Genomic DNA, 17694 nt, shown 5'->3' with positions numbered 1-17694 from the left:
CCCCCCCACCAGCACACAGGGCCCGACACAGCACCTACACACGCGGACCACCACGCTGAACCCCTCCGTGCACACCCCCCCACCACAGAGGACCCACACACCCACCCCCCCAACCACACGGGTCCCCACAGACACAGCACCCCACGCACACCCCAGAGACGAGCACACGGGGCCTGCCCACGGACAGAGAGAGGCTGCCGCACAGGGCTGCTCGCCACACAGGGAATCATCACAGACGGACAGACGGACAGACGGACAGACGGACAGACGGACAGACGGACAGACGGACAGACGGACAGACGGACAGACGCCCCCGCACCGGCACCGACCCCGCTCCGACTCCGGCACCAACACCTGACGCCCGCGCGGCGCCTACTGTTGGGGTTTCAAACCTCGCCGCCCGCCCTCTCCGCCAATGAGGAGCCACGTCGGCGCGCCCGCCAATCAGCGCCCGTCGTGAGGCCCGCAGGGGCGGGGCCCGTAGCGCTCGACCGCCCGCGCGCCCGGGGACGGCTGGTCGTGCGCGCGGCTCCCGGCGGGCTTTGCGCGCGGCTCCGCCCTGCCTCCCTCGGGCCGGGCGGGGAAGATGGCGGCGGGGACGGGCAGTGAGTGCGGGGCCTGTCGGGAGAGCCGGCGGGGAACGGGTGGGCGGCGGAGAGGGAGCGGCGGCGGCGGCCCGCGGTAGCGAGGCTGGGACTGGAAGGGGGCAGGGGAACGGCCCGATGAGAATTGAGCGGTTCCGAAGGGAGGGGGCGGGGCCAACGGTGGCGCGAGGGGGGTGGGGCCAACGGCCCCGGGAGGGGTGGGGCCACGGCTTGTGTGGCCGCGGGGAGGGGCGGGGCCAGCGGTCGGGGGCGGGGTCCCAGGCCTGGGGTCCCGGCGGGTGCCCGCGGGTCCCTGCACTCCTTCCCCTCTCCCGCAGAGCACAAGCTGCTGAGCGCCGGTCCCACGGAGCCCTGGTCCATCCGCGAGAAGCTCTGCCTGGCCTCGTCCGTCATGCGGAGCGGGGACCAGAACTGGTAAGGGAGCAGGGCGCGGCGGGGGCCGAGTCCCGCGGTAGCGCCGAGCTGGCCCGGCGGCGCTCTGCCTTCGGGTGTGCGTGGGCTGTGTGCGGTACCGGTGCGCGGCTGCTCACGCCGCCGCTTCCTTGGGCGACAGCTAGTCGGAAACACTTCTGCTTTCTGTGTGCTTTCTGCTCACAACAAAGATGGGGCTGTTGGAGATGGAGGTAGTAGAGGCGTACGCTGATGGTCTTTTTGCTTCTTTTGTAACTACTGCGTGAAAGCAGGAGTGTGTTAATCAGAACAGAGAGTGACATGTTTATAAATTGGAAGAGGTGAGTTATGGTCAGGAAGGATATTTGATAACACATTCCTGTGCACTGCTTCTGAACTTGTAGCTCTGTTTTGCTGCCTTCTTCCCCTCACCAAAGTAAGGTTTTTGTGGAAATGTAATGGTGTCGTCAGAAGCTAGAAACTTGCTTTAAGAAGCAAGGGAGTAAAGCTGGTTTTTTATTAGGAGCAGGCAAATATTTTTGAGTCCAAGGGCTGTACTTGAATAATTCCCAAACATAACAACTCCTTGGCAAGTTCATTGAGTTTAGAGGGGCTATTCAGTGGTGAATGTCAAAGCAGGTCAGCATGTTGGTTGGGGAAGAAAGTAAGTTGGCAGTGACTTGCCATTTCTCTCCTGTAGGGTCTCAGTCAGCAGAGCTATCAAACCTTTTGCAGAGCCAGGACGCCCACCTGACTGGTTTTCCCAAAAGGTAAGATACTCACATTTGAATCTTGGAAAAAATGAATTCTGCGTGGGATATGTGAGACAGCTGCCTAAGAGAATGTATTTCTTGTTTTTAAAAAAGATAGAGAAATTAATTTTTTAAAAAATCAATTTTATTTAAATCAGATTAAATACTTTTCCCTGTTTTGGAAATTAAATTTGAGCTTAGAATACAGTTGGATAAAGTTAAGGAAAAGACAAGGATGATCAAAGACATGAAGGGATGGCTAAGTAAGGTAGAACCCTTAACATAAAAAAGAGATGAGTAGCAGGAATATGACAGATGTCTGCACAATCAGAAGTGGCATGTTGAAAATGAACAAGGATAAATTGTTCAGTGCTTTGTCCAATACAAGATTTAGAGGCTATTAAGTAAGACTAACAGGAGGCAGGTTCAAAGCAAAGCTAAAGAGATTGTTCTTCACCAGGCATGTAATTAAACTATAGAATTCCTTGCCCCAGGAATGTGTGAATGCCCATGTATTTTGGTGTGCCCTGCTGTTTGGGCAGGCGCCTGAGATTTTTGTTGTATAAGGGACTGAAAGAGATTAAGAGAGTCAAGGGCAGAGATGTTGGGGTTTTTTATGTTGCTTACTGTTTCTGTTAAGCTATGAAACTGACCTTGAGATAATGTTATTTTGTCTTCTCTATTGAAATATTTTGGTTCCTGTTCACAGATAGAAGCATTACAGCTACCGTTTTCTTAATCATGCTTGTTTGCTTTGATTTCTGAATTGTTAGTTGGGGAGCATCTGTTCTTTGGCTTTGTTTTGAAGATCAGCCTGGGCAGTGCTAGAGTAAAAGAGTGAATATGCTTCCTCGCTTTGAGCTGCGCTAAATTATAGCCATGGGGGAAGACTGTCAGATACGTTTGTAACATGTGAGACCTCTGAAGAAGTAGGAATAAGTGCACTGTAGGCTTTGTTGATAGGTGTTTGCTGAAGCCAACTCTTTGGTGTCCTCTAACTTTCTTTGTTTCTTCTTAGCACTGTGCATCTCAGTATTCAGAGCTCTTGGAGACTACGGAGACCCCTAAGTGAGTACAAAGTCTGAAGCGAGTGCAGTCTGCAGCAATTCTGGGTGGACTTGTCAGTTCTTACAGCAAAGGACTTGATAGTGCTGCTCCCAAAAGGAGCATACAGGAATGAGGAGATTCAGTTGTGGACAGTGGGATCAGAGTATGGCAGAGGGGGGAGGTAGGCAAGCCCAAGGTATTAGAAGGTGCTTCCCATATTTCCTTATCTTGTCTCCCCTTTTTCATAAGACCCAGGTATTTCAGTATTACATGGTTCTAAAACTGGTCACTCTGTACTTGTCAGTGTCTTCCACGTGCGCCTACTGTCGTTACAATACATGGCAGGGTAATCAGGGTCTCTCTGCCACAGCTCCATTTGTAAGAGTTGCAGTGTGCATTTGGAGACAATGCAGGAAAAAGAAACATTTATTTGGCTGGAATAAAACACTACATATTAGTCTTATTGATCAGCAGCTTTACACATAAAATTATCCTTCAGAACAGGGGTAGAAAAGACAGCAAGAGTGAGAAGGGGAAACATTTTGTATTTGTCTATCTTTGGCAGTGGTTTCTTTTCTTTTTATCAATGCTATCGCTACAGCTTTGTGGTCTCAGGTATTTCTCACTCCTAAATCCAGGCATTTTGTTTTGAGAATTCACATCAAATGAAATTAAAGGCAGGATGTTTAAAAGTAGTATTTGTTTGTGAGAGTGCTGGGTTATCTTCAGCACTAGAGTTGCAAAGACACGGGACTTAGTAGACTTACTGAGGAAGAAAAATAGATGTTTTTTCGTGGGTAGTAAGAAGCTTCTCTGAAGTTGAGTGATTGGGTTTTTTTCAGGTTGAGAATTTGCAGTGGGCTTGCATCTTTAATCTATTCCTGAAGTCTTTAACACCGGACGTGTTTAAGAATTAGATAAACTTCAGAAGAGTTTGTTTGAACATTGTGCTGTCCAATATCACTTAAGAGAAATTGGAAGAGGTTGATTATTTTTTTTGGTGCATGTTTGTGTCAGGAATGACAGATGGCAGCCATTTATGAAAGGAGAACTGGGGTTTTCTGTGTTTCGTGTCTGAACTGGTTTGGTTTTCTCTTATTCTATAGGAGAAAACGTGGTGAGAAGGGAGAAGTTGTGGAAACTGTGGAGGATGTTATTGTACGGAAACTGACTGCAGAACGAGTTGAGGAGTTGAAGAAAATGATTAAAGAAACGCAGGAGAAATACAGGTATGTGGCAGAGGCATTAAGCTGTGGCACACCTGAGAGTCCTGTCTTGAAAAAGCAGCTTAAGTGGGGTGATGCTTGGGGCGTATTGTTCAGTGATAAGTAAGTAAGAAGATTTTCTGATTACAGGCAACTCAAGAAGGATGCAGAGCTGATCCAGGCTGGACACATGGATAACAGACTGGAGGAGCTGTGCAATGAGATTATGATGTGGGTTATTTCATTATTTCCATGTTACGCTTTCTTCTGAGATTGTAGTTGCCTGAAGTCATGTGTTTGTCAGACACGTCTTGCTCCGCATACATTGGGTTAAGAGAAACAGGGCAGCTGGGCAGATGCTTTGGCCTCTGAGGGTGGGCTTAGTTTAGACTGGGGGGCACCAGCTTGTGTGGAACATCGTTTGGATTCTCTCAGTGAAGAGCTTGGTGATGGCTTGCAACATCATGCTTGCCTCCTTCGTTTTGATAATCGGCTGGATGTGAAGTTTCCTGCCCAGTGTGTGGTTCTCTGGCCTCCAACTGCTTCCCTCCTCAGCGGAATTGAGCCTGAGTCTGCAGAGGCAGGACATTGTTGTCTGGAGATAATGGGGTGGGGGGCAGTAAGCTGCGGGAGGAACTAAGGGGAAGTGGGACACTGTGTGACAGTAGGTTTTGGTTCCATATACAGAAAGAAAAAAATGGAGGAGGAGGAGGCAGAAGTGAAGAGGAAGGCTACAGATGCTGCTTATCAGGGTAAGCTGGAAATGAGCTTACTTCTTCCTCCTCAGAGGGAGATGCTTATGTTCATAAGAACACTTGGGAAATATTTAAGTGTTGTTAAGACCTGTTCAGGAATTCCTTGACCCTAGGAGTTGGAAAGGAAAATTATATTCTTTTTCCAGCATTGTATTTGTAACAGGGCAAAATGCAGAGACTTCTCAGAAGGGAACAAATTCTGTAGAAAAGGTATATCTAAGAGGAAGCAGGATTAGCAAGGAGCTGTCCGTTAGAATGTCAGGCTTTTCACCCCTTTAGTTTTCCCTATAGTTTTACTGTTGTCTGAAGATAAAAGGAAGAGAGATTTGTTCTGAATGTTTAATTCATTTCTAATTCTTGGGGCAATTCAGTGAACTAATCTACCAGTGGTGGGAGGTGGTGAATACCCAACTGCTACAGAAATCTGAAATTAAAGGGCATTACTGAGCGTGGTGTGGTGCAAGAAATTCCTACAGTATAAATTGTTTTTTTGGGGTTCTTTAGGATAAAGTCAGAGGTAACTCTGGGAGACTGTCCAAGATGGAGTCAAAGAATCTCACTTTTTGTTCTGTTCTCTTCCAGCTCGTCAGGCCATTAAGAATCCACCACGACGATTAACGGGTGTGATGGTTCGCTCCCCTGCAGGCTCCACCTCCCCAGGGGGAGACTATGCTCTGGGAGATCTGTCTCAGCCGGCTGTGGATGAGGCCAGTCCAGGGGTAAGGATCCTTCTCACGGTAAGAGGGAAAGACCAGCTTGGGACATGGGGCTCTACGTCCGTCGTGGAAAAGGAGCCTGGGGAGAAGCCCTTGCCTTGTTTTGCAGACTTTTTGCTGTGGTAGTGCTGTAGTGTGGTTGATGTACAGTGCTGCTCGAGATACGTGTCCTCTTCCATGTTTGTGATGATCAGGTGCCTGGATCAAAGGCTACGTAGGGGCGTCAGTGGGTTGGCCAGGCAATCTTCTGTGTGTGTGCCTGGGAAATGGCGCTACAGGGCAGGGAAAGGGTGAGAGCATATGCCTGGAGTAGGTGTAGCGAGTGAATGGAGTAGGTGTCTGTGGTGTGCTGGATCAATGCTCTTGGGGGAAGGAGCAAGTGGGGCTAGTCCGTGTGGTGGAGTGTGGCTTTGAACAGTGTGGTTTTTCTCTTTCTCAGGTCACTCCAGGGACATTGCCCAGCACCCCAGTTGCCTCCTTCATTGGAATCCCTGACACCCCTCCAGGCTCTGCTCCCCTGGATGCCCCCATGACCCCTGTCACTGATGATTCACCCCAGAAAAAGATGCTAGGACAAAAAGCAACTCCGCCTCCTTCCCCTCTGCTCTCAGAGCTGCTGAAGAAGGGCAGTCTCCTGCCCACAAGCCCCAGGCTGGTATGGAGCTCTCTGCTCGTATATGCAACCACACAAACAATTTGCTCCAGACTCTCCCACTGAAAAAGGGGGAGCTGCAAAGGCTTTTTAAAAACATACAGTTTTGTGAGAGTCCCAACAGAAGTGATATCTGAGAGATATAATTACCTCTGTGAGCCACAGAGGTGGGACCCTTTCCCAGCAGTGCTGTGGGTGCAGGACTGCGGGGATCATGCAGCACATAGGACTGGTTATTCCCCCTCAGTCGTGAGGAATTGGAGTTGCAGGCCTTGCTAAAGGAAATCATTCTCCCTCAGGGAGGGAGCATGTTAGTCAGCAGCATCCTGATCGGCCTCCATGGAGGTGTTCTTCATGATTTCTACTTTGGGCTCACAGTTTGTCTTTACATCTTGGCAGGAAGTTGAGTTTCAGTATTTGGGTCTTAGCATGGGAGTAGGGAGCCCTTTAATGGGGTTTATGACCAATATTGAAGTGCTTGAATTGTAGACAGTTACTATAATCACTGTGATGACAACCCACTTCTGGTGTCAGTGACTCTGGAAGTCTGAGGAGGGCGACCATTGCTGACAGCATTCAGAGCCCAGTCTGAAACTAGCAGCCATCAGCCTGCCCGTGGCACGGATTCCCTGTGTTGGTGCTTGTGTGATGGAATAGGTGTATTGCTGTTGACTCGCTTTTTTTTAATAGTCAGATTTGGGATCTTTTCTCTTTGTTAGCTAGGGTAAATGCTCCATGGGTTCTGTGTTGGCAGGGCACAATGTAACATAGGGTGGAGCAAGGAAAGGTAATGGCTGTGGAAGAATGGGTTTTCTTTGTATCACCAGGACTGTTTTACATCTGCTTCAAGGTCTGTCATAGGTTTACTCTGTGACCTTGATAGAGTTACTTTCCATCATGGTGCTTCTGTTTCCCTCAACTGAAAATAAGGGATAATTCTGTGCCATCTCAGAGGATAGAGAGGCTGGTATCTGTAAAGGATTGTGAGGTCCTTGAACAGAGGAACTAAGGTAGAGCAAATGATGTATTTGGCCTCACTCCAAAGGAAGGTGGCACTGCAGCTGTACTGTAGCTGAAGAACAACAACTAGCTTCAGACTGTCATGTTGTGTACTTGTATAAGGGGCCTCAGGCAGGGACTAGACTGGACAAAAAGTACAGAAGAAATGCTGAGGCAGCAAATGATGGACATATTCTTGGAGGTGCATATCGGGCAGAGAATCACTGATGTGGTATGTCCAGGAATTTCAGTTGTGTCCTCCTTTGGCAGGTTGGTGAAAATGAAATGGCAGTGGCTTCTGGTCACATGAACAGCTCAGGAGTCCTGCTGGAGGTAGGAAGCGTCCTTCCAGTGCTGCACAGCGGGGAAATGCAGTCGGCACCTGGTGCTGTCCCTGCATCTCCTGCTGCTTCAGGTAACTCGGGACTCTCCCTGTATAGTTCTCCCTTCAGATATACCTTCAGACTGTTCTATGAATTCTCTTTGGAGAGAGGTGAAGGACATCTAGCCTGGCTGGTTTTGGGGCTGCTTTACGAGTTGTATTCCTATTTCTGTACCCCCGTCCCTCTCACCCCTACTTTTTTTTAAGACCCTAATCCTTACAGAAAAAAGAGTGCCTTGATCTAAAATGGCTGAAACAATTAGACTTGATTCGATCCTGGTCCATGCAGTCTAGTTTTCTGGTTTTGACACTGGCTAATACCAGGCATTTTGGTGTAGAAACAAAGGGTTAGTTGACAGGGAGTTGGGGAAATATGGTCCAGTGTGCAGTTCCCAATGTGTCAAACTACAGCTCCCTGTGAATCTGGGAACTTGTGTGTCTTACCTCTGCTTTAGCTTAGAGGTCTGTTGAGGATTAGACCACAGTGGACTCTTGAGCTCCAGAGTACGTTCCACAGAGCAGGGCGTGAGAGGGACAGTGCAGGAGTCTTTGCATTGGGCCTTTTCAGAACAACCTGCCTATGGTCAAATTTCTTCTCAGCTCACACTAACCAGTGGTTTAATCACATTGTCTGGAACTGAGGATTTATGCGATTCATTCATATATAATTCTGTATGAATAACCTCACTTTCCTTATCCACATCTGTTCTTTAAGACCTGTTGATTTGGTCCAGACAGTTCAGTGAATTCAGACTGGAAGTTACAGCTAAGATGAGTGGCAACCTTTGAAATAAGAGGAATTCTCCAGGAAAGACCTGCAAAGAGATCCCCTCTGCTCCCTTCCAGCTCCTGTGATGACTGTTTGTCTTGGCTTACCTTGTGTGGCTCTCTCAGCACTGGTTTTTGGATTTCCCGTAGTTGTATTAGGATGAGCCTTTGGAAGGGCATCTTTCTGCATGTGTGGCTTAGCCTGTCCAGCCCATACATTGAACACAGTGTCCCATAGTCCGCATGATTCTATCTCAGACTGCACGGACAAAGGAGTCGTGCATTTTAGGTGCAGGTTCTCCCTATAGCTTTTGGGACTGTTTATAGGTACCTCTCAGTGTCTTTTCCCAGAAGAAGCCACCAGACAGTGAAGAGCCCAGTGGTGGCTTTGTGGCCTTCAGTGGTGGCTGCTTCTTGCTCATGTGCTTTTCCCTTCTACTCTCTGTTAGGTGCTCCTACGCTTTCCCGGCTTTTAGAAGCTGGTCCTGCACAGTTCACCTCACCTCTTGCTTCCTTCTCCGCTGTTGCCAGCGAACCTCCAGCTAAGCTCCTGCCACCCCCCGTAGAGCCTGTGTCTCAGGCAACCATTGTCATGATGCCCACGCTGTCAGCACCATCCGTTGTGCCACCAGCTGCAGCTCCAGAAAGCGTAGCCACAGGTGCGTTCCTGAACTACGCACTCGTAGGTCGTGTACTGCTGGAAAGCAGAACTTCCCTTGGGTTTGGCACCCAGCGAGCTCTCAGCTGGCGTTTTATTACCTCAGACTCGCCATCCTTGCTGAAAGCATGGTTATGGCTGGGTTCTGGAGTAAACCGATGGTTTTAAACAGGATTTGCTGGGTCGGGGGGTGCTAATGGTATGTTGCTGGACTGTGGTTCAAGGGCTGGAACCTCACTTTGTCACTACTGTGGGAAAGTAAACCCATAGTTGTCTTATTTTTCTAAGCCGTGGTGGTGTGGGTGGAGCTGAGATACTTGTGGTTGGTGCTTAGTCTTATCCACTGCAGTATTTGTTTATGTGGGCTTGACTTCTCCAGATTGGTCTTTGATTGTCACTCTCATCCTTGTGCAGTGAGCCAACCAGAAGCCTGTGTTTCCATGGAGGCAGTGTCTGATTCCCATACTGTGACAGTGTCCATGGACAGCAGTGAAATATCCATGATCATTGATTCCATCAAGAAAGAGTGCCTGGGTTCTGGGGCTGGCAGCGCTGCAGGGTCTTCCAAAGATCACTGCATGGATGGGAAAGAAGACCTGGATTTGGCTGAGAAAATGGATATTGCAGTGTCCTATACGGGGGAAGAGCTGGACTTCGATACTGTTGGAAATATTATAGCCATCATTGAGGACAAGGTAAACAGGCAAAGCAGAGTGCCAGTGCCTTTTGCTCCACATTCAGTTAGGTTAATGTCAAGTGATTGCTGTTCACCAATTTAGTTAGTTTAAACAAGCAAGAAATAACTATTCCAAAATGCACGTTCTCACCATCGTTGTTCAGATCAATAGGAAGTGACCCTGTGACACCACTGCTGCTAGTTTGCCACGTTTAGCCTGGTGCTCCTCTTCAGAGTGCAAAAAGAAAACTTTCTTCCTCATGTCGGGTAGGGTTTGGGTCATATCTCTGGCAGACAAATGAGCGCTGCTTGCAGCATACTTTCCAGGAGTGCTGCTGTATTTCTGAAACTGAAGCTCCACGGGACACTCCGCAGGGAGTGATACGAGTCTGGCTGCGAAAGGCAACTTTGTAAACCCAGTACATTGGGTTTTCCACAATTGTCTCATTACCAAATAACATGAACTTTTATTTTAATCCCTCTTTCTGACCTTGGCCTGCACTGCTGTGTGTTTGTTTTGGCAATAAAGGTAGACGATCACCCCGAAGTCCTGGATGCAGCAGTTGTTGAAGCTGCTCTGTCTTCTTTCTGCGAAGATACCGATGACCCTCAGACCCTGCCTGGCCCGTGGGAACACTCAATTCGTCAGGAGCATGAGAAACAGGCCCAGATACCCCAAGTGTCTGTGACTGTGAAGCAGGAGAGACTGGAGTGTGAGGAGCCAGAGGCAAAGGGAATTCGAGACCTAATGGGCATTGGCGAGCTGGGATCAGAAATAAAGACAGAACCTGCAGAGCAGGAGCAGAATCAGCTGGGCCCTGAGGAAACCATACCAGCAACTGCAAGAGTGACGGAAACACCAGAGCTTAGAAGTCAAGAGGTAGAAGAGGATCAAAGAGCAGCTGTAGCAGCAGGAGAGACTTCTGAAATTGAGATAGAATCGGCCAAGGGAGAAGACGCAGTGCACAATACAGTGAAGACAGAGGTATGTGAGCAGAGAGGCTGTCTAGAACTGGTGTGGGGAAGGAAAGAGCAGTTGTGGCAGGTAGGAGAGAAGTTTAGAGGAAGGATGATGACTGCTGGGTTGAAGGTGACCCTTCAATGAATGTGACTGACTGTTTTCTTGGGAGTCATGCTGCTGATCTGTTCGATCTGCAGAAAAGCTCTCTGCTTTAGGCAGTACTTTTGTGTATTCCCCCCGCCCATGTGCAGAATTGCTGTTGGGAAGGTGCTCAGTGAACTTCATTGCCTTGAGTTAGGTTAGGGTGAGTGAGATGTGCCCACACCTTCACTGAAGTAAGCTGACACAAACATCTAGATTTGTGCATTTCTCTTCCCTCCAGACCCCACCTGATGATGATTCATCCCCTCCACAAGTCCCAAATGTGAGTGAAGACTCCTCACAGGCTGATGTTCAGCACAAATTTGAGCTGTCAGGTAACTTAATTCAGCTAGGAAATCTTTTACATGCAACATTATTAGCTGGATAGATGTCAGTGATCTGGTTCAGGTTTTTTGGGGAGGAGGGAGAAAAGATATGTGTAGGAACAGTGGTAATTACTGCAGGACAGTAGGCATTGGTGCAGGAGCTTTTGTAGGAAAGACTGCTTTGGAGAGTCAACCTTTCTGCTTTTCTTTCTTTCACAGACTCAATGAAGGAGGAGGCCCAAGCCCTGTTTAGGAGTCAGATGAAGGTAATTCTGGGTTGGTTGTAGTCATCTTGGGTTCATTAGTAACATCTCGCTGCTGGTGCTGCTTCCTGGCTCCCACTTGCTGAAAAGCAAAGCTTGCTTTCAGCTTTCTGCACCAAGAAGAGAATTGGGCAGTCTGCGGGGAGCTAAAGGAGAGGTTGCTGCAGGCACTACCAAGCTGTGTGTACGTGTGTGTCTGTGAGGGGAGGCAGGGCAGTGTAGAGCGAGTAGGATTTTGTGGAAGTGCCTGTATGTTAGCAGCTGTAGCAGGAAAATCACTTTGCTTGCAGAACCATAGTTGCTTTGGAGGCTCTGAGCTGCTGCTCTAGCTGGCTGTGCAGGCTCATGAACACTCTGTGTTTCAGGATGGGCAGGGTGAAGAGGACGATGAGGATGGTGCCAGTGAGGCTGCCAGTTTGGAGGAACCCAAAGAAGAAGATCAGGGTGAGGGATATCTATCAGAGATGGATAACGAACCTCCTGTGAGTGAGAGCGATGATGGCTTCAGTGTCCATAATGCACCTTTACAGTCTCACACGCTAGCCGACTCCATCCCCAGCAGCCCAGCCTCCTCGCAGTTGTGAGTATCAGTGAAGCTCTTGGGCACGCAGGTGCAAATCCCACGCTATTTTGTGGAGGGAGCGTAGGATTCTAATTTCTTTTTTGCTGACTGAGTGGGTCTGAAGGGGGAATTTGATGATTTGGTTCTTTGATTTGGTTCTCCTTGCTTACAAGTGCAAGTATACAGGCAGCACCATATTACCAGGTCCCATTTTTTTCTTTCTGTCTTTGGCGTGGATTAGCATAGACATCTCAAAGGCAAAATAAACCACAAGGTTTCTGCTCCAAGCCAGTATGCAGACTCCTGAAGGAAGCCCTATTCTTTTCTTCCCAGCTCAGTGTGCAGCGAGGACCAGGAAGCAATACAGGCCCAGAAGATCTGGAAGAAAGCCATCATGCTAGTTTGGAGAGCCGCAGCTAATCACAGGTGAGTTTGATGTCTTGAGAACTGGCAGAAAGAAGTGACTCATCCTAGACAAGTCTCCACTCTCCCATCTCGGAGGCTCATCTGCCTTGGTACCAGCAGATGATGAATCGTATTGGTACTGGTAGCAGACAAATGAACGTGAGAGCATGAAACAAATATTTACCAGCAAGGACAGGGTACTAAGTGGACTCCTTTGCTCCACAGGTATGCCAATGTCTTCCTGCAGCCTGTAACTGATGATATAGCACCAGGCTACCACAGTATTGTGCAGAGGTGAGTCTCAGCAGTCTTCTGTCATTAGAACTCTATATTTGCATATTTGTGTAGGGATTTCTGGCCGGAACGACGTCATTTTTGGCTGCCATGCAGACTGCAAGACTTGGAAAATTATTTTTTTTCTGGCATGATTCAGTCAGAAACAGGTTTCCCAAAAAAAGGTCATCTTCAGTAACAGATACATGACTTTATGCAGTCCTGTCTTTGAATGAAGTACACTGACTTACACAGAACATTTTTTATCAGTAAGGTGGTATGTCACTGATCTGCTTCTTCCAGTTTCTATCCAAGGGAAGGATTTAATCTTTGACATTCCAAGACCTATCTTCTTTAATCAGTATTTTTACTGTCCCAGATAGTGGACTCTTCTGGAAGAATTACCAGAATCCTCTCCTAGCCCCCAAAATCTTTCCTAAACAGTTCAGTGGCTGCAGCTCTAGCTCCTTATGGTCTCCTTCAGCGTTGCCTGGGGAAGGCAAAAGCCTTTCCTGAGGCATCTGTCACGCCATTGTTACCATTCATGGTAGCTGTTGGACAGCTTGTGTCTTCTGACCCGAGGCCTTGGTACTCGGGAGCACAGCCTGTGTGTGAGAGAATCTGTTTGGCTAAATTAAATAGGTGGTCTAACTAGACACATCACAGACCCAGGGCTGTTCACAAAAGAGAGGGGAAAGAGTTCAATACTTCTGTTGCTATTTTGACTGCATTTCTTTCATAGGCCAATGGATTTATCTACCATCAAAAAGAACATTGAGAATGGGCTGATACGAACCACAGCTGAGTTCCAGCGTGATATTATGCTGATGTTTCAAAATGCGGTTATGTACAACAGCTCTGACCACGATGTGTACCACATGGCTGTGGAGATGCAGCGAGATGTCTTGGAGCAGATCCAGGTAAAGTACTGACCGAGGCCAGTGCGGGACAGAGTATCTGCCTTGGTCCATAGGTATAGGAAAGACTTCTGGATGTAAGACCTCAGTTTCTCTTACAGTGAAGTAGTTCCGTCTTTCCCTACATCTCTCTTGCTCTACCTCAGGTGTTTGTGGTGAACTAGATTGTGGATAATATAAAACTAACACAGCAAAATATTTTTTTAGGTTCAGCCCAGACCAATTTCAGCTCTAATTTCCTTCAGGGAAATGCTTAGGACAGCAAGAACCAGGGTGTGGTTCAGGAACAGAAACAAGCAATGAGAACGGTGAATGACAAGGGACGCGATTGCTTCTTTTGGTGGCTGTGCTGGTTTACGCCGGTTTAAAGTGTACATAAAACCGTGTCCTGTGAATATATGCCATTTAAAATTTCTTGTGAAATAGAGTCTCTCAACTGGCAGGGCTAACAAAGTTTGAACTGGGGTTTTATAGTTCCTTGGGACTTGTGGCTTCTGAGGTAAATGGAGGAACTTATTCTGAGCAGCAGACAAGGAACTGAAACTGCTTCTGACCCACTCATTCCCTGCCCGTGGTTTGTGATAGCTAACTGACGTGCGCTAACTGAGCTTGTTTTGTTTGAGAATCTTAACAGAGTGTGGTTTTCTTGCAGCAATTTCTGGCCACACAACTGATCATGCAAACATCGGAGTCAGGGATCAGTGCAAAGAGCCTGCGTGGGCGAGACTCCACTCGCAAGCAAGATGCTTCAGAGAAGGTGAGAATGCTACACCCTGTGGAAGGGCACTTGGTATCTTTTGGAGAATCCCACGGTACTGCATGAAGTTCCCATACCAAAAATAGGCAGAATGTTTTCTGAGATTGCAGTGGCTCCAGCACCTTCATGTGAACAAATTTTTCTTCCATTGTATCCATCAATGAGATTTTAGCTCTGGAGCTGTACAGCATCCCAGAGGCAGGTCTTACGAATTATTTCTGTAATCCCAATACTTCTGTTCCCTGTTTTTAAAGACAAATGATGAAAACTGTGGGGAAGTGAACAGAGTATTGGAAGAGCCGTGGTATGGCAGGAAGGTGAAGGTGTAGAGAATTGGAAGACTAGCCTCTGCCATGTTCTTCACTTCCTACTCAGATTTTTAGAACCAGGGAATCACTCCTGTCTGGTTTGCTGCGTAAAACACACCAGAGAACCTTTGACTTCCACACTGATCTGAACTAATAGCAGTGTAGATTTCCTTTTTCCTTCTGTAAAGACACATCCAGACCTGATTAAGTGATCTCAAGTGCTCTCAGCTGGTGCACACAACATTGTGACAGCAAGGACTGCCTGCTTAGTTCTAGTGGCAGCTGCACAGTGCAGAGATTGGTAGGCCAGGCCTTGCCAACGGCTGAGGAGGGAATATCCCTTTCCTAGCATTCTGACTCTTGCAGTATCCCTCTTTTGTCTGTTTTTGTGTTCCTGCTGCATAAGACTGATGCCATGCGGGAAGGGAAGTGGGGCACATGTTTCTCTACGCTCGTGTGTGGGCTCAGTGCTTCTATGTGGTGTGTGCATTTCCGTATCTGATATCTGATAAGTCCTTCTGTTTGGCCTTTTAACAGGACAGTGTCCCAATGGGCTCTCCTGCCTTCCTTCTCTCTCTCTTTGTAAGTATTGAAAGGCTCCAGCAGGTACTGCGGTACTGCTGGCAGTGTGCTCTGCTCCTTGTCTGGGTGATCACTGCGCTGTCACAGCATCCTTAGCATTTCAGCGGTGTGTGTTTAACTTAGGGGCTGTACAACCGTGAATATTAGAGAAGAAACATCTCAGTCCCTTATTCTCAGCGTGGGTGAGCGGGAGGGGCTTCAGTCTTTTCTTCTGGTTCCAAGTGTTTTTGTTTTATCATCTGCCTTTGCTTTTTTCCACAACTTCTCTCCTGCTTTCTTTCCATGTAAGTGGGAAGACAGACCAAGTGGTGCAGTATTGTAGTTCCTACATCTCTCATGCTTATACAGCTGCCCCTTCCGCACGTTTGAGACAGTACAAAAGGTCTTGAGAAAGTGAGGAGTCAGCTGTGTACTCCTTTATCATTCATGGTCCAGAAAGCAAATAAGATATGCCGCAGAAATACCTTGCTCTGTGCCTGTGGTGATCTGGAAGTGTTTGGAAAAATATTCCCTCTGGGAAACCCCAAGTCTCTGAGTTGTGGGGAGGAGAGAGGGGAGGAAGATGGAGAGTTGTTTTTTTCTCTCGCATATATCTAAAGACAGAGGAGTACTCCGGGAGAGTCAGCATGTCAGCCAGAGGGAGAGGGCAGCGGATCAAAGGAAGCTCTCAGCTCGCCTTCTACTCATGGAAAGGAGCTGTGCGGAGAAACTAGGGAGCTAGTGCCAGGGTCACTCAACCGGAGGAGCACTTCCCGTAGGGATCAGCAGCTGATAAGGTAGGTTAGTCAGCAGTTTCCTCTTCCCATCTTAAGAGCCAAGCTAGAATCTGCTGCTTAGGAGAAAGCCTGCACTGTACAGGCTCCAAAAGCATCTGTCTGGGTGAGAGCCTTGTTGCCTCTCTCTGCCCTGGCTGCCAGCAGTGCACAGAGATGCTGCAAATCCCAGCACCCCTGCTGTGTCCAGAGTGAATTTTGGGTAGGTCTGCAGGCAGGCCTCCCCCAGCCTTCTTAGGAGAGCTTCCCTTTCTCCTGTTCGGAAGGCATGAAAAGTTGTTACCAGATGCACAATTCCTTACCTCCCCGAGTGCTGGAGGAAGTGTTTTGCGTTTAGGGTTGCATAACTCTCTCTTTTTGTTTGCCTTGCGACTAGGACGGAGGCACCAGAGGGCGTCGCTGTGCCATCGAGGCAGACATGAAGATGAAGAAATGATGCTGCAGGCAGACAGAAAATCCCAGCACCTGGCATCCAGAGCTGGAGTGCAAGCAAGATGCTGTTAACAGCTGTTGGAGGAGGAAGAAAGGCTGGAGGTCCGTTTCTGGGACCTGGTCCACCTTCTTCGCTTGCCCCTCTGGAAAGCAGTGTCTCGTTGGAATGTGTAACCCAAAGAAACTTCCCTGGAGGGGAAGACTAGCCCCCCTGCCTGTTTTAGGGCAGTCGTCTTGGGCTTCATCAGTGTTCTGGTGTTAGCTAGCAACTGGTGGCTTGTATGTACTGTAATGTGAAGTGTACAGATTTTTACTAGTGATGTGTAAATGTGTATGTATATTAAAGTCTGGGAACAAATCCAGTGTGCGGTGTGCAGTGTACTGAGCATCACAGCTCTCTGTAGTGAGGAACCCTGTCTTTATACAAGCGTGCATACCTGTCTTGAATATCTGCAAATGCAACTCTCTTCCAGTTATCCGTACAGCACACAAGCATGGCAGAGCTTTGACATTAGAGATAATTAGTTAATCATGGGAATGTTGCATAGTGCGTGGATGGAGGGGAAGATTCCCTGCTTGCGTGTGTGAGAATATGGCACTGTTGTGGTGAAACAGGAGATCTAACCATGGGAAGTTAGTTACTACAGTCTTGTTGGAGCTTTCCTTAAGAGACCGCTGTATTGAAATGTACCTGTAAAGGGTGAAAATGACTGTAAAGTCAGTGAAAATCTATGATTCCAGCAGCTGTAGGCATGCCAGTACCTGGCTTCACATCTGAGCTTGTGAACTGTTTCTACTGGAAATGGATGCTTAACTGAGGTTTATGTTCTCTGTGACACTTTGCAAGTCACCTTATTTTCTGCTCATACAACTTGCGAGATGAAATTTGCATATTTTCTGCCCCAGTGACCTTCGGGGGGGGGGGGGGCGGGGAAAACCCTCCTGATGTTTGCAGCAGCTGGGAGTGTGCAGTACACACAGCATGCAGCTTTTTGACACACAAGTTGCAGGAAACTGAGTCATTGTGATTAAGACCAGAGGGATTGTTACCTTACCTTGATCTTCACAAGTGTTGAAATTAGTCGTGCCTGATGTGTTGAGTCCCATGCTTGGCTGAGGTGTATTTCCACCAAGAGTCACTCTACATTTGATGCTAGAAATGTAGAATCCTTTGGTTTGCGTACTGGTTGATTTTCCTTCACTACTGAAATTGGGAACAAATTTCTGACTTGAATTTTTATGGCCTCAGTTTCCAGAGATTACAGGTTAAGTTCATTGCCCAAAGTTACAGGTTTCTGGTATTTTATGGAATAATTTAAGTTGGAAGGGACCTCTGAGCACTTATCTAGTCCAGCCTGGTGCTCAAAGCAGGGCTGGCTTCAGAGGTAG

The 17694-nt window shown here is 47.9% G+C and overlaps 1 protein-coding gene across 4 annotated transcripts; it reads left to right on the top strand.

Annotated features, from left to right (window-relative positions):
* Nucleotides 1-548: 548 nt before the first annotated feature.
* BRD8 (bromodomain containing 8) lies at nucleotides 549-16663 on the top strand. Of its 4 annotated transcripts, none has more exons than XM_054841829.1 (22): nucleotides 549-605; nucleotides 923-1019; nucleotides 1696-1765; nucleotides 2766-2815; nucleotides 3901-4023; nucleotides 4150-4230; nucleotides 4687-4751; nucleotides 5337-5473; nucleotides 5910-6125; nucleotides 7392-7536; nucleotides 8721-8930; nucleotides 9344-9624; nucleotides 10135-10590; nucleotides 10949-11042; nucleotides 11253-11299; nucleotides 11662-11876; nucleotides 12192-12284; nucleotides 12489-12557; nucleotides 13279-13456; nucleotides 14106-14210; nucleotides 15056-15100; nucleotides 16250-16663. In XM_054841829.1, the coding sequence occupies exons 1-22, from the start codon at nucleotides 587-589 to the stop codon at nucleotides 16307-16309; spliced, it is 2856 nt and encodes a 951-aa protein (XP_054697804.1). In that variant the 5' UTR covers nucleotides 549-586; the 3' UTR covers nucleotides 16310-16663. The 4 variants fall into 4 exon arrangements, with proteins under 4 accessions (XP_054697804.1, XP_054697803.1, XP_054697805.1 ...); XM_054841828.1 differs by lacking the exon at nucleotides 16250-16663 and adding an exon at nucleotides 15700-16235; XM_054841830.1 differs by lacking the exon at nucleotides 15056-15100.
* The last annotated feature ends 1031 nt before the right edge of the window (nucleotides 16664-17694 follow it).

This window comes from Grus americana, chromosome 14 (assembly GCF_028858705.1).
Source record: "Grus americana isolate bGruAme1 chromosome 14, bGruAme1.mat, whole genome shotgun sequence".
NCBI classification, from domain to species: Eukaryota; Metazoa; Chordata; class Aves; order Gruiformes; family Gruidae; genus Grus; species Grus americana.
The sequence above is the reverse complement of the archived record's forward strand: the minus strand, read 5'-3'. Positions and strand labels throughout refer to the sequence as shown.